General features: G+C 41.9%; 1 protein-coding gene across 50 annotated transcripts in view; it reads right to left on the bottom strand.

Moving 5' to 3' along the window:
• Positions 1–15169, bottom strand: part of AOPEP (aminopeptidase O (putative)) — a 332941-nt gene that overhangs the window by 244354 nt on the left and 73418 nt on the right. For 48 of the 50 annotated variants that reach the window (XR_012035345.1, XR_012035337.1, XR_012035356.1 and 45 more), the window contains 2 exons: positions 12585–12738; positions 3954–4199 (listed from right to left, as the gene is read on the bottom strand). Coding sequence is in view for 23 of the 50 variants with exons in the window: in XM_072835088.1 (XP_072691189.1) it covers positions 3954–4199; positions 12585–12738 (400 nt within the window). In the remaining 27 variants the exon portion in view is untranslated. The remainder of the gene's footprint in view (positions 1–3953; positions 4200–12584; positions 12739–15169) is intronic. The other 2 variants (XM_072835007.1, XM_072834953.1) reach the window with 1 other exon arrangement.

Below are 15169 nucleotides of genomic sequence, written 5' to 3' on the forward strand. Positions count from 1 at the left end.
TGACTTGGTTCATAGCATACAGCTTAGTTCCTGGTTTTTAAGTAAACAATTCTCTCCTCTAACTAGAATATAAGTTCTGTGATGACAGAGATCACATCAATCTTGTTCACCCCTGCAGACTCAGCATCTTAAATCCCACCTGGTACATAGTATGTGCTTAAAAGAAATTTACTGGAAGGATGAACAGATGAATAAATAAACAGTGAACAGACGAACAAGACAATCTGGTATGAAACCAATGGAAAAACAACTCAAAGCAGAATTATCACCTAATGTCAACCACACTTTTTTTTCCCCCAATTTTCCAAGGGGAACCAGGGGTGAAGCCACATGCAAATGGTACAGCCAGGAAGTAGAGTCACAGAAAACATAGCTTTTTTATACTGTACTCTAAACATAAAACCACTCTGAAATGGTTTGCAAGAGATTCTTGAAATTCAAATAGAGGAGGGGGAAAAAAAAAGAATGTATTTGGATGTCAGCAAGATAGTTCTGCAATCTAATTATGCCCCATGACATGTAATTGTAAGTTGCTGAAAGACAAATGGTGAACCAAGGCATTTATTATAAACACGGGCAGAGGTAAGACTGAGGTGTTAATTTTTAAGCAACTGTCATAAATCTGGTTACAGGATATTATTCCATTAACATTATTATTATTATAACAAAGAGTGTAAGCATGATGATGAGCTCCTTTCATGTATTTCTCAATACTTGGGAAATGAGGCTTACTAGTCAATCTCTAGCTGAAACACCTGAGAAAATACGAGAATACAATGAAAATGGCAGAACACTAATTATATTAAACATGAAAAAAATAAAAAATAAACATGAAGAGAGTGGGTCTCCACATTGGAGATTCACTCTAAATGCATTCATATCTTTTGTTAGACACCATATTACTCAATCCAAGAAAGGTACACTCCACAGCTCCTTATATGGAAGACTCAGCCTATGGAAGGCACAAGCAAAACGAACAAAAACAGAAAGCCTACACACACTAAGTGAGAAAATTATGGGACTGGAACTAGTCAGTAGTGTCTTAAAGGCAAACTAGGGATTTTTCTCAGAATCAGAATAGAATGAAAACCTCTCTCCCCTGGAGAGATGTGACTGAGAAAAGGAGGGGGGAGAAAGGATACGTAATGTTTCCTCTCGTAACAAAAAGTGACAAAAAACTATGACATGCAGTTTTGAGAAATAGTCTAGTTACTGCTATGTTTTGAAAAGCATTCCAAATTCCAAAATGTTGTCTCTGTGCCACTTACCTTCCTATAAATTGATTTGTCGTTATCATACATTCAAATTATAAAAGAGTGTTTCTCCCCACTTTATTGAAATATTGGGATCAGGCTCCAAAAAAGAAAAGGAGAGTTTTAAGATTATCCATACCAACTATGATATGTAATATCATAAACATAGTGAAATCTTTACGGATATCATCCAAAAATTTTGAAAACTCTTCAAAACGGTTACTAACAATCTATCCATTTTAGTTCATGTGGGAATGTTTAACTCCATTCATCAAAAAAGAATACTACAATGGTATAAAATGGTATTCATTATGATTAAGACCTAATCACTAAAGAAATCCAGAGGTATGGAATTTATGATCTTGCATACATGTTTATAAAATGTGAACTCGGCGAAGAACCATTTAATCTACCAAGAAATCCTTTGATCTCTAGTGCATTACAATGAAGAAGACAATGGCAAGTTTCAGAGCAGAGATCTTTTTGGATGGCTCCTACTAGACTTCAGATTTCTCCGTTCCGGGTTAGGGTACAGAGCTGACCTACAAGACTGTCATTTTTTGTTGCAGCTTTGCTTTTACAGAGCCCCAAGCAAAGCCCCGACCATAAATCAGGCAGCAGGGCCCCGGGAGCCAGCTGAGTCATAAACCCCGCTCAGTCGCATGTGGCTCAAGGTGTTAGGATCCCGCGAGAGTCAAGCCAAGCAAGTGGAATCAATTTAGTCCAGAGTTAGGAAAAACAGAGTGCTTCCCCCCACCCCCTGCTACTTCCAACTAGGAGTGGAAGATACCACAATTCCCCCTCCATAGCTCAAATATGGGGACAGTAACTAAGCCCAGGAAAACATCTAGACCAGGGCAGACTATTTCCACAGTCTAAAAAGAAAGAAAAAAAAAAAAATGAGGGAAAAATGATACTTGACAACCAACCACAAATTTTTAAATGTACGGTTCTTCTGTTTTTAAGCATAAAGGCAGTCTTGTTGCTGCTGAGTTATTATCACCACCACATTTTCTGACATTTGTGCCCAGTACCATTTGGCCTTAGGGTTCTTAGGCTTATTACTTTCAAAATACAGAGTTAAGCATGTTTAAGTCACTTTAAATATCTCAAAAAGCAGCAAACCCACTGCCTACCTGCTTGGGCACGCAAACTTTTTCAAAGAGAGGCTTTATAGAATGGCCTGCAGGTCAACAAATTCTGGTTTTGGCTGACTGCTGTCAGGAAAGAGCTACAGAAAATGAGGTCCTCTGTATGAAAAATACTCTCCCTTTGGTTTCCTCAGGTCAGAACTTGGACCTGTTAGCAAACATGCCCTGAAAAACTGCAACTCTCATAAAGTGCTAAAAACTCCCAAATAAATACAGCCCCTCAAAACTGGGTACAAATGAGAAACATTTAATGAACAACCCTTTCTTTGCCAATAATTCTCCTTAAATTAAGTCCAGCAGACTCTTCAAAGGGACCAAAGAAGCCTCCTTGTTAAGACAAATTCTATATATAGATATCCAAAACAATATTGATGCACCTAACCAAATATATACGATTATCCTAGTTTCTACATTCCCATTATCTTCATAAATACAGGATAAAATATTAGCCTAAATGACTTTCTCAGACCTCCTTGAAGATTAAGAATAGCCGGCCAGCTTTAAAAAAGTACATGTATACAGTAAAGATCAAAAGCAAATGTTCTGGTCAGTTCTTTTCTACTCAGGGGTTTTAGTAAGAACATATGCAGTTTTCAGGGAAAACACCACAAATGACAGCTGTTCAAAAGCATGGAAATTAATTGGCAGCAGGAATTTCCTTGACTAATAGGGAAAAATTTAAAAATCCCATGTTTTGATGAGCTTATTTTTCCTATCCTTAGTCAAGTATATTCACTGTTAATGATTAAGATTTCCAAACAGAAATATAACCAAGTAAAATCCTGAGTGCATAGCAAGTAAAATGCTAAGTGAAACACAGATACCTATTACTGAATGAACCACAGCATTAAAAATGAGTTTTAGGTGAAAATAACATAGAGGGAAAGGATCAACTTGAATGTCTTGATTTTCCAAAAGAACCAAACTAAGAAAACAGTGAGAATAATGCATTTACTATATTAAAAAATAGTAGCAAGACAAGTGACTCTTCCTACCACCTCCCCTCCCCCGCCATGAACCATCTGCTTTGAGCTGTTTTTCCAGCAGTGGTGATGGATTTACACTGATCCATCCACAGTCTCTCTGACAGAGGGGCTCTCAAGTCGTTGCCCTTGTGACCAATGGTGAGAATGGATGAGACAGCTGGTCAGGATTAGGCGAGTAGCCCGTGACCCTGGAAAGAAGTTGTGTTACTCTGCCCAGAGCTATGACCTTGGGCTCATTAGCATTATGCTCTCACCACCTAAGCTAACCAGCCACTCATCAGCCACGATCCAACATACATCACTCTGGGGGCACAATGTGTTTTCAATCCAAGCAACAGTGTAATCTTTTAATTTCGAGACAGTAAAATTTGACTGAGCCCATGACACCCAAAGGCTCCTTCCCTCATGGGTACAGTCTACACACAAACTGTCCCTCAAGGCAGCAACAAGATATCCAGGCATGATCATCCTAATCAAATGGCAGCTCTGACAGAGCTCAGGGAAAGCAAGAAATAGAGAATTTCTGAAGCATGTAATCCAAGTGCCACCATGGAACAACGTACCTGGCCATCCCCAGACTTGGAAAGTTGGCAGGGACGATGAGTATGTCCAGCCTGGAGAACGGGTGTGTTCCCAGGACAGAGTGTGCTGCTGAGAGGCAAGGACGGACCAGTGGCAAAAGGGTCTCTTGACAGGCACCCTGGAGGCACACCGGGGCAAAGACCCGATGAGGAATAACTTCCTGGGTGGTAGCAGAAGGATTCTGGAAGCGGCAGGGGTATTCCATGTGACCACAAATGCCAACACACCTGGGAACAACACAAAATCAACAGATGCGCTTTATGGTAAATCAGGTTTATTCTTGTTGCCATGGAGGTGAGCAACTCTCACAGACATGCACAACTTCTAAGAGACAGTGGTTCAGATGGGCTCGCAATCAAGAGAGTTCAATTGAATTCTTGTCTGTGTCTGTGCAGCAGTGAAAAATTATAGGTCAAAATACCTATTGATGTGCCAAATTGACTGAGTAGCTTCAATCTAAGCTAAGTGAAAGTAGGTTTTACTACTTACTTTAGAATAAACGGGAAAATCCCCCCAAGACTCAAAACAACAAAACAACCCCCTCCTGAAAATAAAAAGCACAATTTCTGCCCTCTGAAATGCTTTTTGTTTTTTTGTTTTTGTTTTTAAGATGTATTATTTATTCACAAGAAGCACAGAGAGAGAGAGAGAGAGGCAGAGACACAACACAGGCAGAGGGAGAAGCAGGCTCCATGCAGGGAGCCTGACGTGGGACTCGATCCCGGGTCTCCAGGATCAGGCCCTGGGCTGAAGACGGCGCTAAACTGCTGAGCCACCGGGCTGCCCTGAAATGTGCTTTTTGAATATCACCATGGGAAAAAAAATCTCCAAATCAGAAACAATTCATAACTCAGAAAGTTAAGGATGGTGCAAAGCCAAATTAAAGATCCTATTCTGAAATTTCCTAGAATAAAAGATGTGAACTCAGGTAGAATAATGAACCAAATGATAGGACAGATTTCAACTTTTCAAAAGAATACAATGCATTGTACTAAAAAGTAATCTAGGTGCTCTTATTAAAGGCCATCGGAAGTTGTGTTCTTATGGAATACAGAGGTACTTTTGAAATGACACTTTTCCCTCTTTTGCTATAAATTGAACTGAACCAACCTTTTAAGGAAACAGATCAGAGCCCAGCTAGTACCATCTGATCGCTGCCAGTTATTCTGCCGAAGGTGAAGCTGAACAAGAATTCCTAGAACCTGACTCATAGGCCTCAAGAGAACTTATCTACCCAAAGAAACCCACATCAAAGTGAACTCTGTTTTTTGTTGTTGTTGTTGTTGTTTTTGCCTGTTAACACATCTTTTATTCAAACACAATGGAAAGCCCCTCTAATTTTAATTTACAAATTATAATTCTAACTACGGGTGCTTGTTGGATTCAGAGTGAATAGTGAAAAACCTTAAAATGCTGGCATGTTCCAGTAGGGACAGGCCACAACAATAATTCCTCTCCAGATTTCTAAAGTGTCTTTCTGTCATCCAAGGCCAGTGCTGCCCAAGGAGATGCACACAGCTACGGAGATAAGCCTCGCCCTCTCACAGCCTGGTGCAGAGAACACAGCTTTCAGCACCCATGACATTTCACCACTGTTGAGAGTAAGAAAAATGGGTGGAGATGCATAAACACTTCTACCAGGAAAAGGTAACAGCCAGAATATAATTATGGACATTGAATGCCAGCCAAAGCCCCTGGATCAATACCCTTGCTTTATGGAGAAAGCAAGTAAAGGTGCCTATTGGTAAACATTTAATGAACATGTTGCAAATGTCTACCCAATGACAAGTACTGTGCCGCTGCAGCCATTCAATCAAAGGTCTCATGATGTAAAGAAAGCTGCTTATTGAGTTAACCACCTAATATATTTATATAGATGTATAATGAATGATAATTTAAGCATACCCTCTCTACTAAAAACCTTTCAGAGCACATTAAATCCTAGAGAAAATGGAGATCATCTTCAGTACAAAATTGGGGCATAAGTTTAAATTCTATCTATCAAAGCATAATTTCGCAAGGAGGCATTCCACGGGCCTATCTAGAAATCTATCATGGGGCCAGACTATTTCTTGTAGCCAAGAAAGGTCAGAGAAGAGTTGGAGGTATTTTTAAAAAGACAATTCATAGGGATGCCTAGGTAGCTCAGTCTATTGAGCGTCTGGCTCTTGGTTTCAGCTCAGGCCATGATCTCAGGGTCATGGGATTGAGGCCCTATCAGGTTCGCACTGGGCTTGCACTGGGCATGGAGCCTCTTTGGGATTTTCCCCCTCCCTTTCCCACTGCCCTTCCTCACTCCTCAGCTCCACATGCTAGCTGTCTCAAAAAAAAAAAAAAAAAAAAAAAAGCCAATATTGTTGAAGAGAAAAGGTGAGTTAAATTCTCTCTGGACATGAACAGCTCTAGCCAGGGGGATAAAGGTTATTCCATAACCTTTATTAGCACCATTTTTCATACTCAAAGCCTGAGAGAAAATGCAGGACTTTAAGGCAATCAAGCTATGGATAAGTGAGACCATTAAGGTTCCCAATAAAAATTGAAGTGGCTCCAGCAACTGAGTGGCTCAGTAAGTCAGTTGCGTCAGACTCTTGATTTTGGCTCAGGTCTTGGTATCAGGGTCTGAGATCAAGCCTTGCATCAGGCTCTGCACTCAGCAGGGAGTCTGCTTGGGATTCTCTCTCCTTCTCCCTCTGCCCCTCCCCCTCCTTATATGTATACATGCGCTCTCGGTCTCTCTCTATCAAATATATAAACAAACATAAATTAAATTAAAAATAAATTAAATTTATTAATTAAAATCTTGGAAAAAATGGAAGTAGCACCAGGAAAGATGACACAAAGGTTCTGACGTCAGGATCAGGAAAGCTGGGCTTCAGTGGCTGTTCTCAGAGGGGCCAACATGATGTGAGGCAAGGAACTCAGTAGCTGGGGCCTCTTTCTCCTTGTCTCTAACATGATCTCACAAAAATGACTGCAAGGAGGAGGGGAGGAATTGATCACAGGGAACTTACTGGGAACTTACTGGGCGTTGGAACTTCTCTATCAGTTTCGGGTGTAAACAGTCATCAAAAACCCCTCAAGCCAAACACTTAAGATCTGTGCATTTTGTTGTATGTTAATTATACTTTAATTAAAAACAAACAAAAGAATGGTTTCTAAGGTTTCTTCTGGCACTGTGGTTCTGTGACAACTCTCCACATGAGGCCCTCGTCCCTCTTCATGCAACAGCCTTGTTCCCGAAGTGGTGAGAGAATACTGTACATTTAAAATGTTATCAGTAGTCCTCCATGAAAGCAGAATTAACTCAAAGATGCTTCCTTTCCCACCAGCCTTCAGCTGTTCATTTCTGTATCTGTGCCTGTTCCAACCTACTCTCACTATCATCGGCAAATCAAGCATTTGTAAATCTCTCTTCTCTATGCCCACACTCGTAATCAGGGTAAATATTTTAACAGTTAAGATTAATAATAATGCTTGGTTGTTCTTTATAAATAATCTACGCTGGTGATAGTAAGAATAATAAACAATAACTCCTACCACAACTGCTATTGAACATTTATTATGTGCCAAGAACTGTTCTGAACACTTCGTGTGCATTATCCTGATTAATCCATGCAACATTCCTAAGGCATGAGAATTATTTTCTTCACCACATCGTGAGTCATTATAGGCTCCTCCCTCCCAACCTTCCCTCTCCAGGTACTCCATTAATCTTGAGTAAATCTGGATCCTGGATTTTTCTAGAAGCTGAGCTCAGCTGCTCTGTGGTTCTCTGGTTTCCTGCTCCTCCTTGTTGATATTGCCCATTAATATTGCCAAGAGTGGGAAGAACTGGTGAAATAAATATTAGGCTGGTAAATGATGGGAACCAGACCACTGGTTACCTCTTCTACAGCTGATGGGCTGAAATTATTTTACAAGAGCCCTCTCCACAAGAGTGACCATGTTTTACTCATAATCACAAGATTGGAAATTGCCTAAAGAGGTTCTCTCCTTCAGCCCTCCTTTTGTTTCAAGAATGAGATGTATTGAAAGTAGCTGACACAGACGTTTCCCTGTCATAGGCTCAAAAGGAATCACTGGAAGTTTCCCTGGGGAATGCATGTCCTTTTCTCACAATTCAACCCAACTATTTAGTAATTACTTCCTGCATTCTTGCTCTACTCAAGGCACTCCAAAGGTATGCCACGTACACAAATGTGAATAAATTTCCAACTCTATCTTTGAGGAGTTTACAGTTTTGTTGGAAGAAAAAAATTTAAATTTTGATAAGTACAGTGACACAGAAAGATGTTCAGACAATTTATTAACATATTTTATTTAGCAAGCAGAATAGATGCTCAACTGTTCAAAATGCCACCACCAGCCACTAATGAGTTGCTGACACTGATGTCAATATACACCATGGTGCGGTCGTGTCTGAAAGCCGGACACATTTCCTTAGGGCATTCTAGGATATTACAAAGCAAAATGCAGTATGTGCTATAAAAGCCAGAAAGCTGAAATACACCAGGGCACGAGGACTGAAGAAATCATACCAAGCCAGGAAGGTTTGGAAAGGCTTTTCTCATGGCAAAATGTGTACTGGAAACTGGCATTTTCCCCCCATGATTTAAGTATGACTCCTACTTCTCTAGCTTTTCAAAGACACAGACATAGAGCCTCATCCTGCAAGGTCTACAAGCAACTGTCCATAGACTTCACAACTCACAAGAAGACTGTTTCTCCCACCAAGTCAATCCCTTCTTTACAATGAGCAACCTCAATGCCTTTTCTTCTTCATGGTGTGCATTTTCCATGCTTTAAATCATTTTTGCTGGGTTCCTCTGGACTTTATCCAAGTTTCCATGTCATGCTTAAACTGTATGGGCCCAAAGTGAAGATGGTGCTTTAACAAAGGCCTCCAGAGGTGAAACATAATACAAAGATTCCTCTGCGGTTGGAGAAGGTTATACTACTGCCGAAGAAAATTAATAAACTTTCAACAGTTTTACCTAAGTGCTTTTTAATTAATATATTTACCAAAATGCTCACCCAAAGAGGGCCAGAGCATGTGTGGAATTGGAGCTGGAAGAGGGAATGTTCTTCCTATAATTTAGCCCACATGAACAGTGATCAAAAGTTCAGTGACCAATACTTTGTCCAAATTTCTGGGACCCAGATGAATACTTCAGGCAAATGAAAGCCTGTGGTATATAAGGCCCCTATAAAAGTTACATTTACGTGAATTGAGCTGGTGGTCTTAGGAAGGTTTGAAGTAGAAGCGGGGGGGCGGGGAAGGCAAGGGGACCAGATGTGAACATAACCAAAAACACTACTGCAGTTGGCACTTCAGAGTACCTTTGTTGGCAAACTTAGCATGGACCCAGAGATTTAATGGATGAAAACACAAAGCTACCCTCTGATGACTAAAGACAGCACACATGAAGCACACAGCCAGGGGAGGATTAAGCAAATGCAAGCTATTATTTTATCAGCAGTATAGTTGTGATGGACAAGCACAGTGATAAATGAAGGGAAAACTTAGTCATAGCGTGTCAGACACAGAAGGGAGTGTGGGAAGGACTCCATTCCCAGGCCTCATGTTTCAACACAAGGACATGCGTCCCTGAAGTGGCACCCCTGACCTGGCTCGGGCTGCTCTGCTGGGCATGGCCACACTGGCTTTCCTCTTTTCCAGTCTGCTTGCCTACAGACAGGGTACTTTTTGGCCATGGGTTAGGCTGTGGGTATCTGTGTTGTGGAGGTCACAGCAGTCCAACTGGGCAGGTAGCTGGATGGGTAAGTCTGTCTAGCTTGGAAATGGAATTTTAGCCCGCTGAGGCTGTGCACCCGAGTATTCCCCAGTCCAGCTTCTGGCAATTGCAGAACATTTTCTCTGCTCTCTTTCTGCCTGTTTCACAGCTGGCTGTATACTCTAAGGGATAAGAAAGGAATCATACTGACCCCCTTCCCTTAAATCCCAACAGGAATTTCAGATGCCGTCTCTCCCCAGAATCCCCACTTGAAGTGGCCATGGCCTCCTCCTTCACAATTATGGATGCAAACAAAGTGAAAAGCCATCTCAGTGGCCTCCAGGCAGCAGAGAGAGCACATAAGAAATGGTTGTTGCCCACGCCCCAACCTCGTATCCCTGGGAACATGACTACAAGGACAAAATAACAAATTTTTTTCTTTGCCTTCCCTGAAGGCACATGGATTTTAACTGCACACCTCCTCTGATAGTCAAGCAGCCCTCAGGCTGCTTCTTTACCATGAAGAATTAGAGAACCTCAAGTAAAGTCTTTATGCTACAGAGCAAGAAAGTATGGCTTTGCCCCAAGAAACCTATCCAAGCAGTACGGTCAGCATCTTCACACTCAAAGGCAGAACTCTCATGTTCTGTCTTCTGTTCTAATGCAACACATTCCAATCAGTAACAGTGACTCAGTCATGGCACTGAATCTTCGGGCAGGAAGGTGGATCAGACTCCAGGTGAGGCGTGGACAAATTATACAGTTTGTAAAAGTCCCCAGGTGGGGCGATTGGGTGGCATAGTCAGTTAAGCGTTTGACTCTTTTGGCTTAGGTCATAAGCTAGGAGTCCTGGGATCAAGCACCACATCGGGCTCCATGCAATATCTGCTTGAGATTTTCTCTCCCCCTACCTCTGCCCCTCTCAGTCAAGCTCTGCCTCTCAAACAAATAAATAAATCTTAAAAAAAAAAAAAAGTTCCCAGGTAAGATTCTGAATCACATGTGTAAGGGGTCAAGCCCAGATAGGAATCCAGGTGTTGTAACTCAGTAGAGATATGAACATGGACACACTGCTGTCTAAAGCCTCAGTATCTTTATCTATAAAATGGAGATTTTAAAAAGCCAATCTACCTTTTAGGCTTATCCACAGGACTAACTAAGATAACATTTAGATCAAGATTTTCCCTGACTTCAAACATCCAGTGACTTCTGTGTCAATTCAGGAAAGGCTAAGATATGTTGCAATAACAAATAACACCAATGTTTCAGTGGCTTAACAAAAAAAAAAAAAAAGTTTATTTCTTGCTTAAAACAAGTCCACTGAAGATCCAAGTAACTCTCCAGGGCACCTGTCCTCCCTACACAGAAATCCTGAAATTGCCAAATGAGGCCTATTCTGAGCTCAGTGGCAGAGGAAGGGATCACTTGAAGGTCTCAAATGCAACTAAATATTCCCACATGGAAGTAACATGTGTCACTTCTGTCCACAATTCTCCTCTTCCCTGAAGCGTGCATAAATAAAATCCAATAAACAACCAGGACACTCTATATAGCTGAGAGAAGATAGTCTAAAATGGGCAAGTTCCTAAGCAGGAAGTGGAAATTACCTCCCCTCCTCCAAAAAGCAAAACCCAAGCAATAAGACATGCCTATCATAGGAGAGCACTTGATGGCTCTATGTCCTAACAGTACCAACCACCACTGCAGCCACTGCAGTAAGACTGAAAGCAGCATGGCAAAATACAATTGATACTAAAGGAATCTGCACTAAAAGCATATCTTAGTTGGTTTTCAAGGATGAACTACTATTACTCTGGGCTTTCTCTACCAGAAGGTACTGGACCTACTGACTCTGTGTAAACAGGAAAAGTGATTAAACTGAGCTGAGTGTAAAGGTCCTAAGAATGAACATGATACAGCGATGCACATTTTGGACACTCTGTACCTCCTATGTACGTTCCCCTCCTCCCTTTTGGTTCTGAAGCTAGAAATAGCTGGACGTCTGGGGAGGCTGCAAGTGAACATCCAATGGCCTACACTGATTTTTAAAAACTTGAAACTCGGGGATCCCTGGATGGCTCAGCGATTTAGTGCCTGCTTTTGGCCCAGGGCGCAGTCCTGGAGTCCTGGGATCAAGTCCCACATCAGGCTCCCAGAATGGAGCCTGCTTCTCCCTCTGCCTGTGTCTCTGCCCCTCTCTCTCTCTCTCTCTCTCTCTCTCTCTCTCTCCATCATGAATAAATAAAAATCTTAAAAAAAAAACCAAAAAACCTTGAAACTGATTTTTCTCTGATCCACCCTGAAAAAAAGAAGAAATCGCTACCAAAATAAACAGACTCCTGACCCAGTAGGTTCCCTGTAACCCCACAACCCTGTGACAGCTACCTGTGTCCTGTGCTCCAAAGCAGGCTGACTAGCCCCACTGAGGGAGGTTGTCCCTATAGATGTACTGCTAACAGCAGTCCCCGGAACCCTTACAGTGGAGTGGCCTACAGAGTAATCCAACAGATAAGCAACTCCTTTTTATTAAGTTGTGTTTTAACCAAATAAACACTGAAAACCAAAGTTAAAAAGTATAGAAGGAAGGAAAGTGTTGAATCTGAGGGCCCTGTTGACTTAACCAAAACATAAAACTATTGTACCTGACTTCCCAGAGGACTTCATATGTACTTCTTTTCTCTTTCTTTCTGCATAAATAATATGCCCACATTTCTGCCTCTCAAGACTCTTTCTCTCTCAGTAGGGTTTTTCCTGCTTTGATTAATCATATTTTGGTTTAGTTTCTCAGCAGGGATGACTCACATTCCCAATGCTTGGAATAGACACATCATACCACTCCCTTCCGTGTTTGTTTTTCAGAAGTTCCCGAATACCGACCTGAAGTCAGCCTCAGAAGGTGTGAGTGATCTCTCTGCTGCCAGATCCTCGGACGAGCAGATTTCTGGCTTCATTTCTGCCCAGGAACCCACTGCGATCGTGAAGGTAGAGGCTGGCATCGGCATAGTTACATAGTAATGCCAACTTGCACGCCCTATAAACAGAAGGAGAGAAACAGCCACAATGAAATCAAGGAAGGGTTTCTGGACCTTACTCTTTGGTTTTTCTCTCTAGGCACTTGAAGAACTTGTGTAATAAAATGGTATGAGCTATTCTTGGGTTGAGGGGGGGGTCATATCTACCACAGGGGCATCACTGTAGGTCTCAGGGAGAGCACAGAGGGCTGCTGGTTTTAGGGTGGTCTTCTGTATCTCCTTGAAGACCAGGAATCAGTTTAAAGTGCTTCAAGTAGGCTATTAACAAAGGGTGGTAACTGAGGTGGTCACATATGGGCTGCAAATATGCAAGGGGGCAGGCTGCATGCTGCTACAGAGACAAGAACGTGTTTTCTTCATACTTAATGCCTAGCACAGTGTTTGGCACAAAAAAAAAAGACGCTCTGCTGAATGAACGAATGACCAAATGAATGATTGCTTCTTTGGTGCTAAACTGTTTTGTCTACATTCAATTTAAGTCACTCTGAAATGGCTATGGTAGAGAACAATGAGACTAGGGAAGGAAGATACCTGGGTTTCAGTCTCAACTCTGAAACTAATTAGCTGTGGAAGCTTAGATTTATCCCTCATCCTTTTTATCTGTTTATGTACTGGGCTAGTCCCCCATTCCTTACTGAGCAGATGAAAAGCAAGCCTGGAGAGGTTCAGGGATGCTGAGGACTCTCCATGAGTTTGTAATTGGCCAGGAATTTCAGCAGGGGCTCCCCGCCCCAGCTGAGGGTGTGCAAACCACTGAGGCCAAACCATAGTGACGGTGTTTACCAAAAGAACAAATGATTGATGGCTTATAACACTATCCTTCCTGAATTCTAAGATGGGAAAATGCTTTTAATGTTTCTGAAATCTGAATGTGTCATACGACCTGATCTAATACAGTATTTTTTTTTTTTTGAGCATCTGCTATAAATTGATGGGAGTGCCTGAGGGAAACTGATATGACCTCATATAATAGAACACACTTCCATGGAAGGAACTTCCATTCCATGAATACCCCCTCGTCTCTCTTTCAGCCCCTTACTAACTCCTTTGCAAGAGCTATTCCTCTCATTCTTGTTAAAAGTTTTAGATGGCCAGACACTCATGGAGTGGCCTGCGATTGTCCAATTTGGTCAATGAGTGGATAAGATGTCAAATTCAGGATCGAAATAGTAACCATGCCCATACTGGCCAGCAGATCTAACATGACATTTTTCAAAATGTTTTACCACTAAAAATGAAAAATAAAGGTTAGATTTTGATCTCCCTATGCTTTGTCTCTCAACTAATTCTGGACTCAGGAAGGTAGAGGGGTCATTATTTATTATCCTCTGAATCTCTACCAACTTAGATCCAAAGAAATACATTACAGGACTCCTCCAATGAAAAACAAAACTTTATTTTTTTTTTTAAAGATTTATTTATTTATTCATTCAGAGAGAGCGAGAGAGAGGCAGAGACACAGGCAGAGGGAGAAGCAGGCCCCATGCAGGAAGCCCGATGTGGGACTCGATCCCGGGTCTCCAGGATCACACCCTGGGCTGCAGGCGGCACTAAACCTCTGCGCCACCAGGGCTGCCCGAAAAACAAAACTTTAAATCAAAATGTAAGCATAGGGGAAAATATGATACCACATTTAAATAAATATAATATGACATCAAGTTTTGAAGTCCCTAGAGGGGATCCCTGAAGAAGGAATGTAGAAGGGCATGCTCACAACTAGTGGAAGCCCATCACAGAAGCAGCCATGCTCTCAGACTTGCTCTAAGTTCATCATGCTTGTGCAGTCAGAATGGCCACTCTTGACATCAGTCTCGCCACAGCTAAGAAGTGAAAGCGCACTCCTTTTTAAATGTTGGAGCCAGGCCAGTGATATGTGTAGCTTCTACAGAGCTTGAAAGAAAGCCACAGCTTTAAAGAGAACTGCCGATCTGATCCCCAGCCAGTAAGAAGCAACAGACAGTCAGAGCAGTCTTGATAAAGGCATGATATGGATCCCACACTATGTGCTGCACTGAGCCCACCTCCCTTGTTTTTCCACCTTCCCTTCACTACCTCATCCTCTGCAACCTGACACCTCCCCAGGGTTTCTCCACAAGAACTTCACCTTGGACTGGACAACATGATGAGAGGATGAGAGGTTGGGGGGCAGCGGTGCAGACGGAAGAAGAAAGGAGTTGTGGGAGAGGAATTAACTCTTTGGAAAGGTTTGTTTTATTTATTTATTTTTTTTAAGATTTTATTTATTTATTCATGATAGTCACACAGAGAGAGAGAGAGAGGCAGAGACATAGGCAGAGGGAGAAGCAGGCTCCATGCAGGGAGCCCGATGTGGGATTCGATCCCGGGTCTCCAGGATCGCGCCCTGGGCCAAAGGCAGGCGCCAAACCGCTGTGCCACCCAGGGATCCCGAAAGGTTTGTTTTAAAAGAAA

The sequence above is a fragment of the Canis lupus genome, chromosome 1 (assembly GCF_048164855.1).
Source record: "Canis lupus baileyi chromosome 1, mCanLup2.hap1, whole genome shotgun sequence".
Lineage (NCBI taxonomy): Eukaryota > Metazoa > Chordata > Mammalia > Carnivora > Canidae > Canis > Canis lupus.